Source organism: Protopterus annectens, chromosome 7.part0, assembly GCF_019279795.1.
Source record: "Protopterus annectens isolate FY-2018-M chromosome 7.part0, PAN1.0, whole genome shotgun sequence".
NCBI classification, from domain to species: domain Eukaryota; kingdom Metazoa; phylum Chordata; order Ceratodontiformes; family Protopteridae; genus Protopterus; species Protopterus annectens.
The window spans coordinates 852,349,404-852,370,866 of record NC_056739.1 but is presented as its reverse complement, the minus strand read 5'-3'; the positions used below and the strand labels follow the sequence as shown (position 1 = coordinate 852,370,866).

At 39.6% G+C, this 21,463-nt stretch overlaps 1 protein-coding gene across 2 annotated transcripts in view; it reads left to right on the top strand.

Moving 5' to 3' along the window:
* The window catches only part of IARS1 (isoleucyl-tRNA synthetase 1), a 1,809,950-nt gene that overhangs the window by 655,852 nt on the left and 1,132,635 nt on the right, over window positions 1-21,463 (top strand). For both annotated transcript variants that reach the window (XM_044077404.1, XM_044077403.1), the window contains one exon: window positions 15,944-16,030. In XM_044077404.1, coding sequence (XP_043933339.1) covers window positions 15,944-16,030 — 87 coding nt within the window. The remainder of the gene's footprint in view (window positions 1-15,943; window positions 16,031-21,463) is intronic.

Here is a 21,463-nt window from a genome sequence, read left to right as displayed (position 1 = left end):
GTTGCTGCAGGTGTCTGGTAAGGTACATCCCAAAGGGCATTGTACTCAATTATGGGCCTGATGAGGGATGAGTAAAGAGGCACGATGACCTCCCTGATCTAGATGTGAATCCTTCATGATTAGGTGGGCTATATAAAATGTTTTTCTAACCACTTTGGCCACGTGGTTGTCAAATGAGAGATTACTATCAACTTGGGTCCCCAGGTCCCTAATTACTTCTTCTGTACTTAATGGATTACCACCTATGTGGTAATTTGTGGGCACTTTGTTTTGCCAAAGGGATGACTATACACTTTTGGCATTTAGCTTGAGGTCATGGCTCTGGCACCAGTTGTCTGTTTCTATGAGGCCCTTTTGGAGGATGCTTGTGTCGGCTGGAGAGTCGATTATGGCGCCCAGTTTGCAGTCATCTGCGAACTTGGTCAGCCACAGTCCTTCCGTGTTGGCCTGTACCTCTGAGAAATATATACCGAACAAGAGAGGTCTCAGGACTGAGCCTTGTGGGACACCACTTGTAACTGGTTTGGAGTCTGACATGGCTCCAGCAATTCTAACCATGTGGGTTCTGTCCTTGAGCCAGTTTGCAATCCATCTAGTGACATAGGGGTTTATATGTAAGCTGGTGAGCTCATCTATAATGCCCGAGTGGGGTATTGTATCGAAGGCTTTTGCGAGGTCCAGGTAGGCTGTGTGGACCACCTTCCCCTCGTCAATGGCCTTGGTGACCTGTTTCAAAGAAATCAACCAGGTTTAGGAGGCAGGATCTGCCCTTAACAAAGCCGAACTGGGTAGGATTCAGTGTCTGTAGGTCCCCAATATCTTTATTTATGAGGTCCATGATGATCCTTTCCATAGCTTTGCAGACCAAGCTAGTCAGGCTTGTGGGGCGATAGTTTCCAGGATCCGTTGAGGCACCACCTTTATGGAGAGGGACCACTGTTGCTCTACGCCACTCTTTGGGCACATATCCTGTAGTAAGGCTGAGATTGAGCAGTAGTTTTATGTTTGGGTTTAGCTCTTCTTGGAGTTCATGTAGGACGCAGCCCGGGACACCGTCTGGTCCCATTGATGCTGTGTTTTTTGCTTTGGAGAGGGCGGCTCTTACCTGAGCATCTGAGATGTCAGGGGGGCAGCACTCTGCTGGGATAGATATTTGCCCTTTTGGTGGGGAGTTTGTGCTGAACCTGTCAGCTAGGATGTTGGCAATGTCTGTGGGTTCGGTGTATTTTTTGTCATTTTGGACTAATTCTGAGCATATCTGGGAATTACCACCCAAGTTCCTAACATAACTAAAGAAAGCCTTGTGATTATCCTTAGTGTCCTGTGCAATTTTTCTCTCGAAGCTGGCCTTAGACAATTTTATGAGTGCCCGTAGTTTTTTGCTAATACTGATCAGTGATGCCTTCCCTTTTTGGGATTTTGCTCTATCATTTAGTAGCTTCCTCCTACTATTGTATAGTTTGTTTATGGCTGGGGTCCACCAGACAGGACGTCTGCCTTTGGAGGACTGGGTCTTGGTTTTATTTGGGATCGCATGATCCATGCATAACTGAAGGTGTTCATAGAATGCGTTTATAAAGGATTCTGCGGTCTGGGCCGTATTTTCTACAGGCCCGGGGGCTTTGAAGGATTCCACCTCGGTTTTGAGGAGTGTGAAATTTGCTTTAGAGAAGTTTTTCACTGTGGTTTTCTGGGCAGGGGGTGGGATCGGGATGTGAATATCCAGTGAGATTAGTTTATGGTCTGATCTTACCAGTGAGGGATACACTTCTGGTCTGGAGCATAGAGTCCCCATGTTGGTGATGGTCAGGTCCAGTATGTTTTCCCCTCTTGTGGGAGTGGTAACAAGTTGTTCCATAGCATTTGAGTTTATAAATTCTAGGAACCTTTGGGCTAGGGTGTTGGAGCTAGAGTAATGCTCCCAGTCTATGTTTGGGTAGTTGAAGTCGCCCAATATAATGGTGTTTGGAGAGATCTTCATATTTTCCAGTGTTCTCAGGAAGGCCGAGTGAGGTTCCTGGGTTTGTGAGGGTGGTCTGTAGCATGCTATAAACTGGAAGGCAGTTTTACCCACTGTTAATTGCACATGGATTATCAGTTCTTATACTTGCATTATCAGTTCTCTGCACTGCCCTTTGGCTTGTCTACTGCGCCCAGGGTATTCACAAAGTGCCTGACTCCAGTAATTGCATTTTGCAGGCAAAGAAATCTTCAAATGTATCCATACCTGGACGATTTTCTAATTCAGGCAGAAAACCAGGCTATACTTCTAAATCATCTGGCATTTGTAAAGAGGGTTCTAACTTCTCTGGGGTACACCATAAACGAAAAGAAATCACAACACAACTGGTACCCTCTCAGCAGATTACTTTCCTGGGTGCAAGCTTGAATTCATCTGCCCAGATGGCTTTCCTCACGCCAGAAAAGCAAATTCATTTGGTAACTTGGTTCAAACAAGTGGCCACAAAAATCCTGCTTTCTGCAAGACAAATACTGTAAGCCTTGGGGTTCATGGCCTGCTGCATTCTTCTAATTCCGTATGCAAGACTGCATGTGAGGAAACTTCAGTTGTACTTAAAAAGTCTATGGAGTCAACATTGTCACAGCCTGGAAACAATGATTCCTATCATACCTTACCTACGCCTGGAGTTCCAATGGTGGGCAGAGGCCTGCTACCAAAACAAGGGACTTCCATTCACACTACCTCCTGCCACCCAAACCCTAACTACAGATGCATCAGACTATGCATGGAGGGCTCACCTGGCAGGGAAGTGCATTCAGAGCAAATGGAACCCAAATCAAATGCACCGACGTATGTCAAAAATAAATATTAGCTGTAGAGAATGCTCTGACAGCCTTCAAGGACTATATTCTTCCAGGACAACTAATGGTAAAGACGGACAACACCACGGTTATGTGGTACATAAACAAGCAGGGGGGTACACATTCCTACCCCCTCTGCAGACTAGCCATGGCATTGTGGAACATGGCCTTGAGCTACCAAGTGCACCTACAAGCTCAATTCCTGCCAGGAAAATTGAATACACTGGCAGATGGACTACGCAGAAATCTCATGGACCCACATGAGTGGAAACTGGAACCATGGATTTTCAACATGTTGACAAGGAAATGGGGGAGCCCAGACATAGATCTATTTGCTTCCGCCCAGAACTACCAGTTGGACAAATTTTGCACAAGGACTCCCCACAAAAAAGCCTAGAAAGTGGATGCTCTGTCCTTCAGCTAGAAAAACCTATCAGTCTACGCCTTTCCCCCTCTGCCTCTGCTCTCCAAAGTTCTGCTAAAAGTCAAACAGGAGAAACCAAGAATGATTTTGATTGCTGCAGACTGGCCACGCCAACACTGGTACCCACTCCTGCGCAGTGTGTCACAAATATCTCCCTGGCACCTGCCTCATACACCTTCCTTGCTGTCTCAGCAGGAGAACCAAATTCTGCACCCTCAGCTCCCAACATTGAACCTTGCAGCTTGGCTAATCATTTAAGTTCACCCTTAGCATCCCTCAGCAAACCTGTGATGGATGTCATCTTGGAGGTGAGAAGACCTAGTACTAGAAATTCTTATGCTGGCAAATGGAAAAGATTCTGTGCCTGGAACCAATCTTTAGGGATGAGCACAGCAGCGCCCAATTTACCTCGGATTTTGCAATACTTAACTGAGATGCTTCACAAGGGCCTGTCTTTTACCTCTATTAAAATCCACGCTTCAGCTATTTCAGCTCACTATAACACAGAACCACCCCTCTTTTCTCATCCCCTGCTCATGCAGCATCTCAGAGGGGCAAAGAACTTGAGACCACCCAGGAGAGCTCCTACCCCTGCCTGGGACCTTAATTTTGTTTTGGAGAAGCTCACTCTACCTCCTTTCGAGCCAGCTGCTACTGCAGACTTAAAATTTCTTTCTTGGAAAACAGCCTTCCATTTAGCAATCACTTCAGCTAGAAGGCTATCTGATTTACAGGCCCTTATGGCAGTGGAGTCTTTCATCATCTTTCATGCGGACAGGGTATCTCTGAGGACCAATCCATCCTTCATGCCCAAGGTGGTTTTCAGTGTGGCTCTTAATCAGTCCATTCATTTGACAACCTTCTGTCCCAATCCACAGAACAAAGGGGAACAGATGCTGCATTCCTTGGACGTGCACAGACAACTTAGAATTCTACCTGGACAGAAGTAAACTTCAAAGAAAATCTGAACAATTGCTAGTAGCATTTGCTGCTGGGGCAGAGGGGAAGGCTATTTCAAAACAAACCATTTCTAAATGGATAAGCCATTGCATTCATTTCTGCTATAAGCATCATGGAAAACCTATCCCCCAGGGGATCAGATCTCATTCCACCAGGGCTGCATCTACTTCTGCAGCCTTTCTCAGAGGAGTTCCTACCAGAGACATTCTAGAAGCTGCTACATGGAGCTCAGTTCATACATTCACCAAACATTACCATTTACCTCTCTTTTCTAAATCCAGAGCTGGCTTTGCCACTGCTGTCCTGCAGGGCCTTATAGCTGCTCCTAATGCTGTATAAATCAATCCTTCCAACCATAGCTTTGGGATTCTACCCAAATGTAATGACTGCAACAGTGAAACACGAAGAACGTAGTACAGTTGTGTACACTTACCATAAATGTAGACATTCGAGTGTATTCACTGTTGCAGTCCTGGTTACCCACCCTCCAGCCCCCTGTTTTTATCTTGCTATACTATGCCTATCCTCTCTTACTATGTTTAAAAGCCTTTTTGGTGTATTTGCTTCTGATTGGCGGTATATTTTGTGGTATTTTAAATGTTTTATATATATATTTATTTATTTATTTGTGCTCCCCATTTGGGGGGCACCTGACATTTGGGGCAAGAAAAACTGATGTAATGGCGTCAGCTGCATGTTTTATACCCCTGATGACTTGACGTCATGGAAGAAGTGACAGTAACCGACGCAGGACCCAAGACTTTCTTAATCAGGCCAACTGAGGGCAACCTGCCAGCAGATTACCCAAATGTAATGACTGCAACAGTGAATACACTCGAACATCTACATTTATGGTAAGTGTACACAACTGTACTTTTCTGATGTCACTCCAGGGGAATCCACTATTTATCAGCATGGGAGGACATGGTTAACAGATGACTTTGCTTTACCAAGATGGTCCCCCCTGCATTTGGATATTGATTAAAGCTTTATCCATCCCTTGTATGTGCTGTGGAATAAGCTCCCCATATACATTAAGCAGAGTTCATCCCTAACCCTATTCAAAGGAAACCTTAGTCATTGGATAAGAAATTGTAAGTTAACCCCTGTCTGACTCCCATGTCTCTGGACAGAGGTCAACAGTATGTAAATTAATTCCCAAATAACATGCCCTCCTCCACATATAACCCTTGGCTACCTCTTTACTATCAAACCCCATCTATAGGTGTTTAAGAAGCACTGGGTTGGGTCACATGGCTAGGCTTGTAGAGAAGCCTGGTGGTCATTAGCCTCATAAATAAGAAGTGAATTGCTACAAGTCTTTGGGTGCCAGGCCAGTTCCATCACTGCTTCAACCCCCAGTAGGTGATTCTGCTGTGGCTGTGCCGCAACCATTACTAGTACTGCCTGTTGATGTCTTACGATGCTACTGTGGACCAGGAGTTGGACATGTCCTCTGTGGCTGGAGGGTTGTCCTCACCTGGTGAGGTAGAAACCACACGTGTTGTATCAGGGGAAGGAGGTCATTACCTTCTGCATAGCTGTACTGAGATGCCTGATACCCCCAGGATAGTGCTGTTGTCATGGGTTGTTTTTTTTCCAGGGAGTCTCCCAGGATAGAAAGAAATATTAAAAATGTTTCCTCTATTTCTGTTAAGGTGGCCAGGGAAGACTTCTGGGATTTGTGCCAAGGATTTAATTTCTGCCTTTAATATTTCAATGTCTCTTTCTTAACTTATTTCATATATTAAAAGAAACCTTTTCCCCTCAGTCTGACACAGGTTCTCTGTCAGAGGAACCAGTGGGGAAGGGTGGGGGTGGGTCATTTTTCCTGAAGTTTCTCCCCAAACAGAAATCTTTGACTCTGAGGAACATGTTGCTTCAAATGTCTATCCAGATGAGCGGCCTTTTTTCTGAGACCTTAAAATGAAAGATTTTTTTCTGGGAGCAGAATGAAAGTACCATTTCCCAGTAAAAGTGTTATGGTTTGTTATATTTGTGTGTTACGCAGCTTACAGCAGTCTATCCCGATTTATCAGTTTTAGAGTATATTTTCTTAACAGCTTGCAGTATGCCTGGCAGACTGCTCCTAAAAAAGTCTAATAAATTATGCAAAGTATCAGACCCGCAGGTATCCGTTTTCAAATCATGAAGCAGATTGTACAGTTATTTCCTTATCTAAACATTATGATGCTAAACCGATTAATGCTGTCCCTGTTTTCTGTGGTAATGATGGGAGAGCTTTTGATAGAAATTAGAAAGAAAGCTTATTCTTTAGCCACCTTAATTTTTAGAATTTTGAACTGACATGTTTACATGGTAAAACTTTCATTGACTTTTTTGAGAACATGAGGAAGTTAACTGTTAACCTCACCCCTTCTTGAATACCTTGGTGTCAACTGCTTAGGTCACCAAACACCCTTTAAAGTGTTCTTATGGTTCAATTGATGCGTTAGCCAGAGCTGCTGCTATGGGATCAGTTACAAGAAGATTTGCTTAATTGCATTCTTAAAACTTAACAGAAGATTTTAAAACTGAGATTTTAAATTATGCCCCTTGAGAAAAATTTTCTGTTTGGCCCTTTTGTTGATGAAATACTTAAAAGATTTGATGAAAGGGAGAAATTGATTCAAGGGTTGGTTCAAATTGTCCACCCATTGTTTCTAATTTTAATAAAAGCTTTCCCTCTTAACTCTGTACTCTTTGCAAAAAAACATTTTATGCAGCAAGGTGCTATCCAAACAGTATTTAAAAAAGCAATGACAAGGAGGCCGTAAGAAGAAATGTAAAGCCTTCCAGAATCGAGGACAGTCCAAAAAGTCATGATGACTACTTGTCTCTCTGGCTACCCCTCCCGTGCCCACCCAGGTAGTCTATCCCTAATTCTCTGTCTGCATCTTCCCCAGTGGCATCAGATTATTTCAGACAGATGGGTTCTGAAAATCATCCAACAGAGACGCAGATGGCATTGAGAGTTCCTTTCTCCTTTTCAAGGTATTTGTCTTCATCCTGTTACCATATACTCCTTTTTCCACCAGTTTTGGAACAGATATCTTCTCAGGGGGTCATAAAATTAGTGTACTCAGATCATATTGATGTTTGGTAGTATTCAAGCGTATCTGCCATATTAATTCAGGAAAGTCCAGTAAAATTTTCTAGTCATCACCCCTAGGGTCAGTGCCATTTTATCGATTACACCAAATTTAAGCTTGGTAGTAGGAATCCTAGGACAACTTTGTGTTTTTGTATAGTTTGTTTTCCTTTTTCTTAGAAATATCATGCAAGTGCTCATAAATTCTCTTTTTCACTGGGTGCACTCTTTTCCCAACATAAAAGTTCCCACAATTTTGACAAACACTAATATAAACTACTCCTGTAGTGGAACAGTTAGCAAAGGTGGTCATCACCAAGTTACTGGCTTGGTAAATAATGGTAAAAGTGTCACCATCCAATACAGCACTACAGTAATTACAATAACCACACTTCCAAGTACCAGCTCTCTTCATACTTCCTACTCTATTTGTATCGTTGGAAGTTCAGTCAAAATTGTCCTTTAAATTAAAGCCCCTTTTAAAAACAAAGGTAGGCCACTCAACTGTACTGTTCAACAAATTCACATCCTGACTAACAGACTGAGGTGGTGGTTTATTTTAACACTATCGAGGTGTGTTATATCTATTTGTTGGTGGAAGTGTAGTTGCTGGAATATATCTGTTTGTTTCAGAAAATGGACCAATACACAGTATAAGGGCAAATCTGGAAGGTCTACCCAAATAACATCCAGCATACTTTTGATTATTAGATGGTCTGGATATTCCTTTTGTTTGAACATCTTACAAATAATGTCCAACTCCTTTTCAAAAAGTCTTTGTCGGAAGTCATCCTAGATATTCTTATAATTTGCCCCCTTACCTAGGGTGTGTTTGAGTTTACTAGGATGACAACTGTGGAAATGTAGGTAGGAATGTGAGAAAGAGGGTTTCTGGTAAATGTTAGACTGATAACAGTTGTTGGATTTAATAATAGTAACATCCAAATAGTTCTTCTGCTCAGTAGAAAAAGTATAAGTGAACTCAAAAATTGAGCTGTATTCATGTATTCAAAACACTTCACAAGGTTCTCCTTGGTGTGTACTGAAAAAATGCAGATGTCATCCAAGAATCTAAAAAAACTATTCCAACATTTGGAATAGTTGCAACTAAGAATAAATTATGTTTTCCAACTCCACATTACCATATTGGCAAAATTGGGGGCACAATCTGCCCCCATGGCCACACCTTTCAATTGTTTAAAATATTCCACCTTCAAAGTACAGAAAGTTATTGTTCAGTACTATTTCCATCAGATCTACCATCAGATTGATTTTACTCTGGCCAACAAATTCACACTGTAAAAGGGACTCCCTAAAGCATTTGAGACCCACCTAGTGTGGAATACTTCCTGAAAGGTCTATAACATCAATAGTTGTAAAACTAAGATCCTGGTGCCACATATCACCAATAGTATTTCTCAGGAAATTCCATGAATCTTTTAGTATACGAGGACAAAGGTTCAAGAAGGGTTTAAATTTTGTGTCCCTGGTATAGTGTAATAGAATGGGTTTTTGAGCCACAAGCTGAAACAGTAGGCTGGGGGGTGGGGGTGGGGGGGGTCGTGAATGTCCTTATGGACCTTAGATATGCCAAAAATTGAGGGAACTCTGTTTAACACTGTACATTAAATTGTATTCCTCTGCAGGCAAAGTACCCTATGTTAAGGCATCGTACAGAAAGACATTTATTTTTCTGTAAACTGTCTCATTCAAGGAAACTGCACCGTATTTCACATTGTCATGTAACAAATGTAACATTTTACCTGAGTGTAGCGCACTGTCCATAACCAGTGTACTCCCACCTTTGTCCGGCTTCATAATTCTCCATGAACTTTCCTGAGAGATTTTTAAAAAAAAAACATCTCCCCTCTTTTTAAATTAAATTACTTTTAGGTGGATGGTCAAACACTTGGTATATCTCATTCTCACATGCCTTTTCAAAAGCACTCAAGGCTGAATGTAATGGAAGGTTATAAGTTCTAGGAATTAACAGATTTCTATCAACTACTTAATAAGATGAATAGTGCTCACAAAATATATAGGATAAGTTCAGTTTCCTCCCAAAAAACTTTGTCCAAAATAACATCCACCACATCTCTCCCCAATTAAGAACATAAATGAAACCCTTTTTAAAATGATAAAATGATCTAGATGTGACTCAGAAATAGCTAATCCACTATAGTTAAAAATGCTGTAATTATGTAAGTTGTAAACTACTCCATTGTAACCAACAGTCGAGTTAGGTGGACCTGTGGCTGATTCTGAATTCACTTCCTTTTTCCGTGTTCTCTTGTAGCTTTCTGAGTCTTGAAGTGTATCTTCTGTGCTGGGGGACCTCATATCCAGGGGTTTGGAGACACTGTGAAGGAGGTCTCTCCGATCTCCCCAAGGGGGAAATTCGTCTGTGGATAAGTTTACAACTATCATTAAAACTATCATAAAATCTAACAATGGTTTTTAGTTTAACATTTACCGGAAACCCACCTTTTCAAATTCCTACCTACATTTTTACAGCTGCCATCCTAGTAAACTCAAACACAGCCTGGTAAGGGGGCAAATGATAAGAATACCAAAGTTGATCGATGATAGACTTTTTGAAATGGAGTTGGACATTCTTTATAAGATGTTCAAACAAAGGGAATATCCTGACCATCTAATAAACAAAAGTAACTTGGATATTATTTTAGGTAGACCTTCCAGGTTTTGCCCTTATATTGGGTATTGGTCCATTTTCTAAAGCAAATAGATGCATTTCAGCGACTACACTTCCACCAACAAATAGATACAACACCTCAATGGAGTTAAAATGTAACACTGCAACTTTAATTAAGATCATCATTTGTAGGAAATGGAACAGTCTGTTAGTGAGGATGTGAATTTGTTGAATAGTACAGTTGAGTGGCCTCCCTTTGATTTTAAAAGGGGCTTTATTTTGAAGGACAATTTTGAGTGAACTTCCAATGATAGTAATAGAGTGGGAAGTATGAAGAGAGCTGGTACTTGGAAGTGTGTTTTTTGTAATTACTGTAGTGTAGTGTTGGATGGTGGTACTTTTACCATTATTTACCAAGGCAGTAACCTGGTGACTATCATTTTTGCTAATTATTCCTGTACATGAGTAGTTTATGTTAGTGTGTGTCAAGATTGTGGGAGCTTTTATGTTGGGGGGAAAAAAGTGCCCCCATTGAAAAAGAGAATTTACAAGCACTTGCATGATATTTCTAAAAAAAGGGAAAATAACGCGCTATACAAACGCACTAAAATTGTCCTGGTATTCCTACTACTAAGCTTAAATTTGGTGTAATCGATAAAGTGGCAGTTGACCCTTGGGGTGGTGATTTGAAAATTTTATTGGAGTATTGTGAATTAATATGGCAAATACATTTGAATGCCACCACCAAACCAGGTTTAAACGAATATGCATCTTTAAGTAGTGCTTTGAGAATGAGAGCTATCAAAATGTAAAATCTGTAAACTTGCACACAAACATTGGTAGTAAAAACCTTCTTGGATGTACTTCACAGTGAATATTCGCTACTTTTGCTTTTAATTGTTTGTTTGCATAGTTGTATAATTTAACCCATTTTGTTATTGGTTGACAAATGTATTTAAACTGTGCGATTTTACTGGAAACTCATGCTGTGATGAAGTCTTGTATTGACAAAAGCGCTTAGTATGATTTTTTTATTCTACAGTTTATTAAATATTGCTATTGGATTTGATGAAATCTTGGTATCACATCTCCACATTCCCCACCATGACAGTCTGGTTGTTTTTAACTACTTGTTAGCTCTGCAGCAAGAGGCTCAGTTGTTTTTGTGCAAGAGGGCAATCGAGACCTATTCCCACAAAAGAGTTTGGTAGTGTTCTGCTATTTTTCCATTCCCCCAAAGGGTGCAGGATGAATTCAGCTATTGTGGATTTCAAGCAGATTGATTGCTTTTGCAGTACAGACATGTCAGAAGTGCTAAGATTTCCTTCTCTTCTACTCCATTTGCATAGAAGAGATTGGTTTTGCATCCTGATCATGCAGGATGTTTATCTCCACATCGCAATAAATATGACTTACTGCAGTTTTTCTACCCTTGCCCCGATGTCTCAGAGGTCACCAGTTTGGGACCTTACCCTTTGGCTTGTCCTCTGTGCCACATTATCTCAGGTACTTAACTTTTTTGTTCTTCCACATAGCCAACCATCTGCACATCCCAGTGGCCTTTTCTGTTGGATCTGTCTTACCCCTCTTTTGTGTATTTGGGTGGTCTGTGTATCCCCTTACCTGGTCGGTTTAATTCCCATTCCTAGAACAAATGGCAGTTGTCTCTGTCTTCACTGCTGAGCTGCAGGAGATGCTGAAATACTTCCTTGCTGCCACCAATTTGTTGCCATCATTCTGGCACACATGCATTTGGGGAGTCTGAGGACTGTGTTCCCACTGTAATTGGAATGTAGCTGAATGCCCCCTGCTTTTTTGAAAATAAGAACCACTATTACATTTTGCCAGTCCAGAGATGATGATTAAGCATTACACAGTGTTGAAAAAAGCATGTTTACTGCTTCATCTCTTCCACACAGGGTTGAAAAGATACATTAATTGTTGCATCCATCAGTGTCCATTGCCTTCACCATTTCTAAATAGATCTCCTCTTCTGCAGCCTTACCACAATAGAACTGTTTAATTCTCACATTGTCCTAATTGCCTAGTGATTCTGGTTCCACTTTCTGAGACAGACATTGCCTCAGAATCTTTCAGATTAATGAGTGCCTAAGAGTAATTTTTCCACTTCTTAAGCTTCCCTAGTTAATATCAGATTTCTCCATCCCTGCTGGGAATGTCTTGAAGTATCCTATATCCTCATCCTATGTTGATGAATAGGTTGTCAGTACTGCTCTTAGGCCATCCAGAATTCATTCTTCATGGCCTTGAAAAACTCCTTCCACACCCCGAGCTTTGCTTCACCAGCTACTACAACTGCTGCCTTACTGATTTGTCAGTTCATCTGTTGGGGAACCTGTTTTCTAGCATTACGTGGAAGTTGTCATTCTTTAACATAACAGCTTTTCTCACTGCTGGTGTCAGTCAGAGGGTCTTGTGGTTAACTTCCATGGCAAGTACTGAGCATCTTCTGATCATTACTGCTTGCCATACCAGATAAATTAAAAAAATGAGTACATGTAAATTAAAACCACACTAAAAACTAAATTCTTATTTAAAAAAAAATCCTTAACTAAGGTAATACTTATGTTTTGCAATGAGACAAGTCACCATTGTGCACCCATGACCCCCCCCTTTGTGTAATTATTCTCACTGCAAGATCCACCACCTAACAGATTATTGAATTACTTTGTTTCTTGTGAATCCAAATAGTGCATTAATCCTAGATGATACATGACATTTGAATGATTAAGTAGGAGTGTGTAAGGTGCTTGAGGTCTTGGCATTGCAATTCAGTGGGTCTGGGCTTGCGTACTAGCATTGAAATTACTTTATTCAGCAAGCTCCTTATTAAAATGTCAGCATTTGAAATGCCAAGTGCCAACATGCCAAGAAAGGTTTGAAAATGCAGAAGAACAGTGAATCTTAAACATCATTCTTCCCCTTTAGGCTTTTTTGCAGGTGCACAAGCTCCCCTGCCCCCCTGAACTTATGTGGACTAACTCCAAGATCACCATACCTTTGAAGAAAAAGAATTTTCTGAGAAATAGTTATTTTGAACGTGGTATATAGAAGTACATTTTTTTAGCCATCCATTCTCCACATTTTGGGATTTGCTATAGTGAGTTCCAACATTTGAAATTGTTGCCTCTTCATCGGTTAAGCTGTTAGTATTCTCAATTACAGTTTGATGTGATGAAATTTTCAGTTATTCTGTTTTCTTGAGGTGCTGGGTATAGTTTACTTTGATCTGCAAGATATCAGATGTTTTGGTATTTATCAACTCTTGGCATATGCTTATATTCCTATCCCATCCTGTGGGAGACCCACAGAACACAACTCGGTGTAAGATAGAGGTGGCCTTATTTAGGAGGCCTTGAAAATATCACTAGATCACCTCTCATCAGTGTCGTACAGAACTTTGATGGCCCCTCATGAATATGTTTAACAGATGGCTCTCCACAGGTGTCTGAAGTAGCAGGCCACTGTGGTCCCTTCTCCCAAGGTTTGGGTTAAATAGGGAATTTTAAGTGCATTAGTCTTCCTGCATCACCTGCAAGTTTATATTAGAATACTGATGAAACTGGTTTGGAAAGGAGGGATGTAGTGAGTTTACTTCATGTGGGCTCTAATTGTGGTTTTATAAAGATTTTTATGCCTTCTAAGCTTTCGTTCAGTTAGTTATGGCTGCACTGGAAGGGGGTCGATGGGTGCATATGGCTTATGTCAAACTCACCAAAGCATTTAGCGTCCTACTGTTAGAAGTCAAATTCTATCAAAACAGAGGCAAAAGCTGCATAATTTTTGATTTTCTAGTTTGCTATCAGGAGGAACCCATGCAGTGAATGTATATGGCCAACTCCCACACCTGCTTTAGGTATCCATTGGGGTAACGGGGCTGTCTTAGTCCTCCTTTTCAGCTGCCCAAATTTGCATTAACAGTCTCTGGAGAGAAGTTTACTGATGACTGCAGGCTTAGCACAGTTGCCCTTTTCTGTCTGATACTTTGATAGTTAAGCATGACTTATCCACTTCTACAATAAAAAGGAAAGGTTTTGGGGTAGTGTAAGTAAATACAACATAATCCTGTTTGAGAAGGAAGTGGTTCTGGTATAGTTTTCCTGATGTCTATTTCAGGGGGAGGTAAGTGAGACATTTAAGCGGAGACTGATTAGGGACCGAAGTACACTTACAAATTGAAATTTCCCCTTTGATTACCAGGTAGCCATGGTAGTAAAATGAATTATTGGTTATGTTTGTGATAATTGAAGGTGATTTTTAATTGATGTAAGTCTTGATCTTGATCACAGTTTGGTCTTGATTAGTACTAGGCTAACTGCCTTTGCGAACCTTTTTAAGCCTAGCCAATTATCCCTTGTGAGACTCAAACCCTGCACCTTGGGTTTGTAAGGCAAACACCTTAACCATTAGGCCACCCTCCCAACCTGACATTTTGCCCTGTACGCCTCTGTGGTTCAGCTAGTCTTTCAGTACAGCACCTTGAACTGTGATTTCCTATACTTTGGTTCATAATTCAGAGGTCTGATCCCTAGTTACTCAGTATAAAATAACTATCCCTCTTAGACATGAAATGAGACTGTGACTGGCAAGAACAGATGTGAAGTCTAATATCCAGGAACATTTAACGTGAAAGTCTCTGTTAGCAATTGCAAACCTGACAGGTTCATCACCCATCATCTTACTTATCTGCTTTAATAAGCCTCTACTCCCTTAAAACAGTTTCAGTTCCTCTTAACCTTTAAGAAATTAATTGAATGTTGTGTGTGAATTCAAGCATGTTTGAGTGGTTAAGAGTCTGTTAAGGGCCCTAGGCCATAAGTGGTACAGAGGTATGAATTTGTAATCTGTGAAGTTATGTAGTGTATTTAGTTACTCTAAAGCATAGTATGTTTAGTATTTTTAATCCTTATGTCTCAGACTTTCTGTTTTGGTGATATATTGCAGCATAAGTATGGTGTTTTTATGAGATCGAGACAATACTTAACAAAAATATATACAGTTGATATGAGAATATTGGGAACCCCTCTGCCTGTTAGTTTTTATAGTAGTTTGCAGGGGTATATACTAGGTAGGTGTGGTAAGGGGGAGGTTAGAGGGGCTTTCTCTTATTTAATGAAGTGCAGTCAAGGGCGCATGTACCATTCAGCTGTTCTGAGTACGTGTTCATATTGCATTTTTTAGAATTGCATTTGTGAGCTAATGCCTAAAGCTTAGAATCATGTATTACTGTCTGTTGGTGTGGAAGAAGACATACGTATGCTACTATATTCCACTTTACTCCAGCCTGCAGAGCAGTTGTATTAGTGGTCATGACCTCTGATAAAACTTCCATGCTGATGTCCATGCAGTTGTTTGATATCACAAAGACTGGTATGTGTTGAATTCATTTGTCCTATTTCTTTCTGTTTTTAATTTTTACCCAATAGCAATATCAAAATTCTTGTCATTTACATTCATTAAACTGACCTTGAGCCGTAATTAAACCTGCTGTTGTAGAATTGTGCAGCTTTTTGTGGCAAGGAATAGTCAGTGTTTAGTGCTGGCTGTGCACACGCTCCACCTGTTGGCATTTCAAAGTGTTGACTGCACATGTGCAAGCATTATGACATAAGCTGATTAATTAATTCTCCAGTTGTTCATGCAATCCATTTCAGGGTTTGGGAAATAGTGCCTGTGGCTGTCCGGGTACTCAGTGGGCAGAAAAACTTATCCCAGGTGGGCCACCAGCCTGTTATATTTATATGCAGGTTAAAGAATAGTCTGATTTAATGTGTCAAAAGTTGCATGCATGTGTGTATTTGAAATGTTGCACTTATGTTTTTAAAACAATTTCTAAATGCTGTAATAGTTGATTCATAAGTGAACTATCAAGAAATTTAAATGTGGATATGAAGAGAAATATTAATATTTGCTTGATAGTCATTTTTATTTGTCCCTGTCCCTTTATATGTATTTATTCTTTTATGCTTAGGTTCTACACTCTGCTAGTGTTATCTACAGCTCTTTTTGGTAAACCACCTTTCAAGAACGTGATTGTAAACGGCCTTGTTTTGGCCAGGTAAGTGAGAGTTTTTTGTCTTCATGATTATAAGCGGGGTTATCTGTCTAACTATTTAGTTTATCAAGCAAATGGGACGGTTAGAAGACTTCCATCAGTCGTAACCCAGGCCTAAGGCAGATATTATGAACATTAGCGGAGAGAAAACCTAGCCATTAGGTGATGCAGAGTAAAGCTAAAATAACACATCTGGTGGATTCATAATGGAGAAAAAGAAGGTAATGCAGTTGATTTTTTAAGATATTGCATTTGTTCAAGTTGTGTTAAAACTTTTTGACTGCACCTTGGCCTAGCACAGGTTCCTTCTCTGGTGATAGCATCAAGTTTCTTGCTCAACCTCAACCTTGGATAGGACGAGGTATGCGGTGTGTACCATTTTACTTTTTTTTCTGTTGCTTTGGTGACCTTTTAAAAAATCTACCAGACTGCGTAAGCATGACCTGCCCTTGATTAATCCCAACTGGGAGGGGTCTAGTGTTTAAAAGTTCCCTATGTCCTAATTGATTAGTTCCATGATAAGTCTTTACATGGCTGTGATTAGGAAGCTGGTCAGACTTATGGGTTTGTAATTGCCTGGGTCTTGTAAAAGGATCTGCGTTATGCAGGGAAATGACTGCAGCAGTTTTCTTTTGCTTGGTGCAAAACCTATATGGAATTTAAGATTGAGCAATGTTAGGGGTGTGGCTAAATCATGCTTTGTTATTTAAGTTGCATCCAGGGATATTCATGCTTTGTTATTTAAGTTGCATCCAGGGATATTATCAGGATACATCGATGCAGTATCTCTAGCTTTTGATGGCACTTTTTAAGACTTGGTCTTATATGACAGCTGGAGGCAAGCCAGTTTCAGGTATATCTTGAAGGGCAGGCAGAGAGGGGGGAGAGAGAGAGGTAAAGTTAGAACTAAAATTATCTGCCAATAGGTTCGCTATATCTTCAGCCTCGGTGTAGGTGACATTGTTCACAGTCAGTTCACCACATTGCTGCATTGTGCTTTTGAGATTATGAACATAAGTAAAAATTGCCTTGTAATTGTATTTGGCTTGATTAGGTCTTTTAGCATCAAACTTGGTTTTGGTGGATTTTAAGTTCCTGAGTTTATTTCCGTGACAAGGGCTCTAGCATTCTGGAAATCACTCTTCTTACTTTTGGCCACAATTATTTTCCTTTTATTACAAACTTGTTGATTGTATGGTCCCACCATGTGGGGTTGTTTCTAGGGTTTGCCCTGCACTAGTTCTTATGGAGTACAGCTGCATCTGTGCAGCTGATTACATGCTGGTGTACTATGGTGGTGTAAGTTTGTGCGTATTCAGTTGAGTTAACTGGGTTTGGTGGGTATTTGAAGCTTGCCATTGTATCACTAAGGAGTGGGTGGTTTGCTTAAATAAATTTCTCAAGGTACCTTGGGTGAACGGGATCTCTGGTTTTAATTTTATTTCTAAGTGGAATACTTTATGGTCAGACCCTAACAAGTGAAAAACGTGCAAGGGATGTTGCAACATAATCCCATATTAGTAAGGATAAAATCCCAGATGTTACTCCCCTAGTGTGTACTCTGATTTTTCCAGGGCATTTGCATTGACAAATTTGAGGAATCTCTGTACTTGTGCACTAGTAGTGGTTTGTTTCCCAGTATATAGTTTGGATAGTTTAGATCACGTAAGACAATGGTATTGGGTCTAATACTGAGTGACTCTGGTTCCTGTAGATAGGCATTGTAGCTTTCTTGTGTCATAGAAGTAGTTCTGTTGCTAGTTAATATGTGGTACGGGACCTTTCTGATGGTTACTTGAACATGAATAAGCTCTAATGCATCATGCTGCTTTACCAGCCTTGTTATGAGTTTCCTCTGGATTAAGATTGAGACACCACCACTTTTTTCCCCCTCCTGTGCAGTAGCTGGTCTAAACATGTGAAAAACATTATAGCCCCGCACAGCTGGAGTGCTGTCACTGTTTTAAAACATATCACGGTCACTACACAAGTGTCAATGTCCGCAAGGGTAAGAAGGGTTTGAAGGGAGTGGAATTTCTTGTTTAGGCTCTTAGCATTGACCATTAGCACCTTCTACTTTTCCATTGCTTATGTTGTGTTGGTAGGTTTATCAAGTTGACCTTGCCTAAAAAAGGCACTTCTGGGGGTGGGCAATTATGGGGGGTATGGACCCTTTTTCGGTAATACAGCCAACCCTCTGTTATTCCAAGATGTCTGTGTTTGCCCTTCTTTTAAAATACTGTTAAAAATCCTCCATATCTTTATTACTTTTCCCCTCATAACATCCAGACTTCTACTGGAATACCATCTGTTCCTGGAGACTTTTCTGAAGATTGATTATTCATCGCCATTTTTATCTCATCTCCTCCTGTTGTAACTATTAGTTGTTAGGCCTCCTCTAACAGCCAAAATTAAGTCTTCCTAAAATACTTCCATTTGTGCTTTCTTGAATTCCACATTTCTCTGTTTTATACAAATTTTCATAACCTTTCCAAAATATCTCTAATACCCGTACATTATTTCTGGTTATTTTTCTTGTTATAGGTTGCCCAAGTTTGGCAACAACAGTTTCTTCTTTGTCGCTTAAGCCGTGCTAAAAGTTATTGTACTTTGGAACTATCATCAAAAAATAGTTGTTTAACAGCACTCATTCTAAACTCATGCATATTTTCCAGACATCCCCTTATTTTCTCTTTGATAGTCTGCATTTCTGCCGTCTCTTGTTCTGTGAGGTTCCCCTTATTCTGCAGTACTTTATCCTTTGTTAGCTCCTCTAGGTAATACCTGTTACTTTTTAATGATATCTTTCTGTAGTTTTAAACTCGCTTTTCATTTTATCCCACTCACTAGCTAATAAACTTAAGAAATTTCTGCCTTCCCTAATAACTCTCAAAGAATTTCCACTACCCATTCCCTAAATTCCTCTTTTTAACAGGTGGGTTGGAAAGCAAGTCTCTCATTTTTACTTCATTACCCTGCATTTTTATCATAGCTTGTATCAGTGAAAATTCTGAAATAGTTATTGGAAGTGTAAGTTAAAACTTTCAGTTAAATGCATGTGTTCTGTCAAATACAATTTCTCTCTAGTCTAGCTTAGTCCAGTTATATTGTACCTTGGGGAGTAATGTGTAAATTCTTTTTGAGATCATGCTACTGAATTCATGTCTTCTGCACCAAATATTTTCATCATTTTTTTCTTTTGTTCTCTTTTGCCCTTCTAGGTCCCTCTGATGACAATCCTCACTATTGCAAGTCAGGTTCCAGTCCCCACCTGCAAGCAATATTTCCTGCTGAAAGCTAATTATGTCTTTCAAAATTTTATTAATCTCCATAATATTTTTGGTGGAATATAAATACATGTCAATGTATTTCTCCTGTCTTGCTAACAGAACTTTGCTACCACAAATTTACCATTAATTTCTTTTGTTTTTTTTATTTTCTGTCACTAGTGGAGCCTCTATAACAATTAGTATAACTTCCCCTTTCCTTTGTCCCTGATATCCTGCTGAACATCAAACCTGTCATAGTCACACACTCATTTCTTTCCAGATGTCTCCTGCAGCATTAGTATTTGCAAGCTGCATTTCCAAGTATAATTCAATGCTCTCTACTTTTTTGTCTATATCTGTAAGACCTGTTCCTAAGATAATATGGATAGTGTAACCATTATGATGAAAAGCTGTTGTTCCCACCTATTATACGTGGCTCTTTTGAATGGACAAATGTTTGGCAGCTTGGTCTTTTATACATCTGTTTCTTCTCCTGTCCATTTATGCCTATGTTGTGTTTTTCAAGTCTTTTTTAATGAATGAATAGCCTCAATGAAAAAATAGAGCACCCCATCCCCAATTGACTTAGAACAAGCACATAAACTTCACTTTTTTAAGATGTCCATAGTTTTAACCCTCTTAATAATTGCCCCAATTGACAGCTGCACTCACAGGCATTACCTGACCTAAAATTAAGTTTATCCTTAGTCCAAGTGCATGTTACAACCTGTGTTCCCTATTAAACTGTTTGCTCATCTTTCTTCCCCGCCAAAATGTGAAAAATAGCATATATGCTTTCAGAAAAGATCATCTTTTATCTCTAAGAAAAAGTGCACTGGTTATCTTTAAATAATACTAAATGGTACACTGTTCTATTAAATGCATTAAAATATTAAGGCTGGTAGGCTGCTATCTCTTTTTCATTTCCCATAATTTCAAACTTTTATTTTTCACTGAACTGCTTGCCATTGTATATTTAAATTTTGCATTTTTCCTCAGAAAAGAATGCTCAGAACTTCAGGATTAATTGCTTGTACTTGCAGACAGCTCATCTCAACATAAAAGTTATTGGCAATGATTCTTTGTAAATTTCATTCAGAACAAAATGTACAACTGCAAACTTCCTGACTTCTACTGAGCATGAAAAAGAAAAGTAATATTCAATTGGATTTTAGAAACATTTTTCATGGCTTTAGTGATTTTTTTTCTTATTTTTCAAGCCTACTTGCTTACAAAAAACATTGTTTATAGCTTAAGCAAATGGCATTAATCTAGACATTATCCCTTGTAAAAAATAAGAAAATATATTTTAATTTTATACGTAATACAATCTGTGCACTTTTACACCACCCCCCAATAGCAGTCCAAGATCACAGCATGTTAACATTAAAGTTGATTTTGTTCAACCTTTCTTTTCTTGTTGTACTGTAAAACCTATATTTCTTACAACGAAAAACAATTACTTGTTTTCTTTAATGACGTTTAACACACGTGACAATCACTGAAAAGACTCCCCCACATTTAAAATACACCTGGCTGCACATTACACAAAACTGCTTTCTATATATAACATGATATTGTGAAATGTTTTATACAAATACTAAAAGAGAACAAATTGTTTTATTTTTTTTTTCCTTTTTAGTGTCCTAAACATTAATGGCATACAGTGGGATACATGCTTTATAGTCTACCCACACTTTTAACAAAGTCATCAAGTCCAGTCTTTCTCAGACACTTTTTCTTGCAAAGCCATATTTCACAAATTTGGTGTTTTATAGTTTCCAATTTTATTCACTAATTTTAGTGTTGCTGATCCTTCTGTTCCTCTCCATTTCCTAATACCAGACTCTGGTTCAATTTCAAAGCACTCCTGATTCTTCTAGTCAACTTCCATGCTTTGCCTTTCTCAAGAATTTTCTTTGGGAACATTGTAAATGGCTTCACTGGCAAGGTCTCTCTGAGCATTATTGCCAGAACAATTAAAGCAATTTCCTGTCTGCTGGCTTACTTTTTGTTAAACTTTTTCTTCACCTTGCTCTGCGTCTGAAAATGTCTTTGATTCTCCAGGCAAAAATATTTTGAAGACATCTGGATACAGTAGCTTAAGTCTCACACCTGCCTCTTGACATTCTGGATTACGAGGATAAATTTGCTTCTCTTTTTCCTT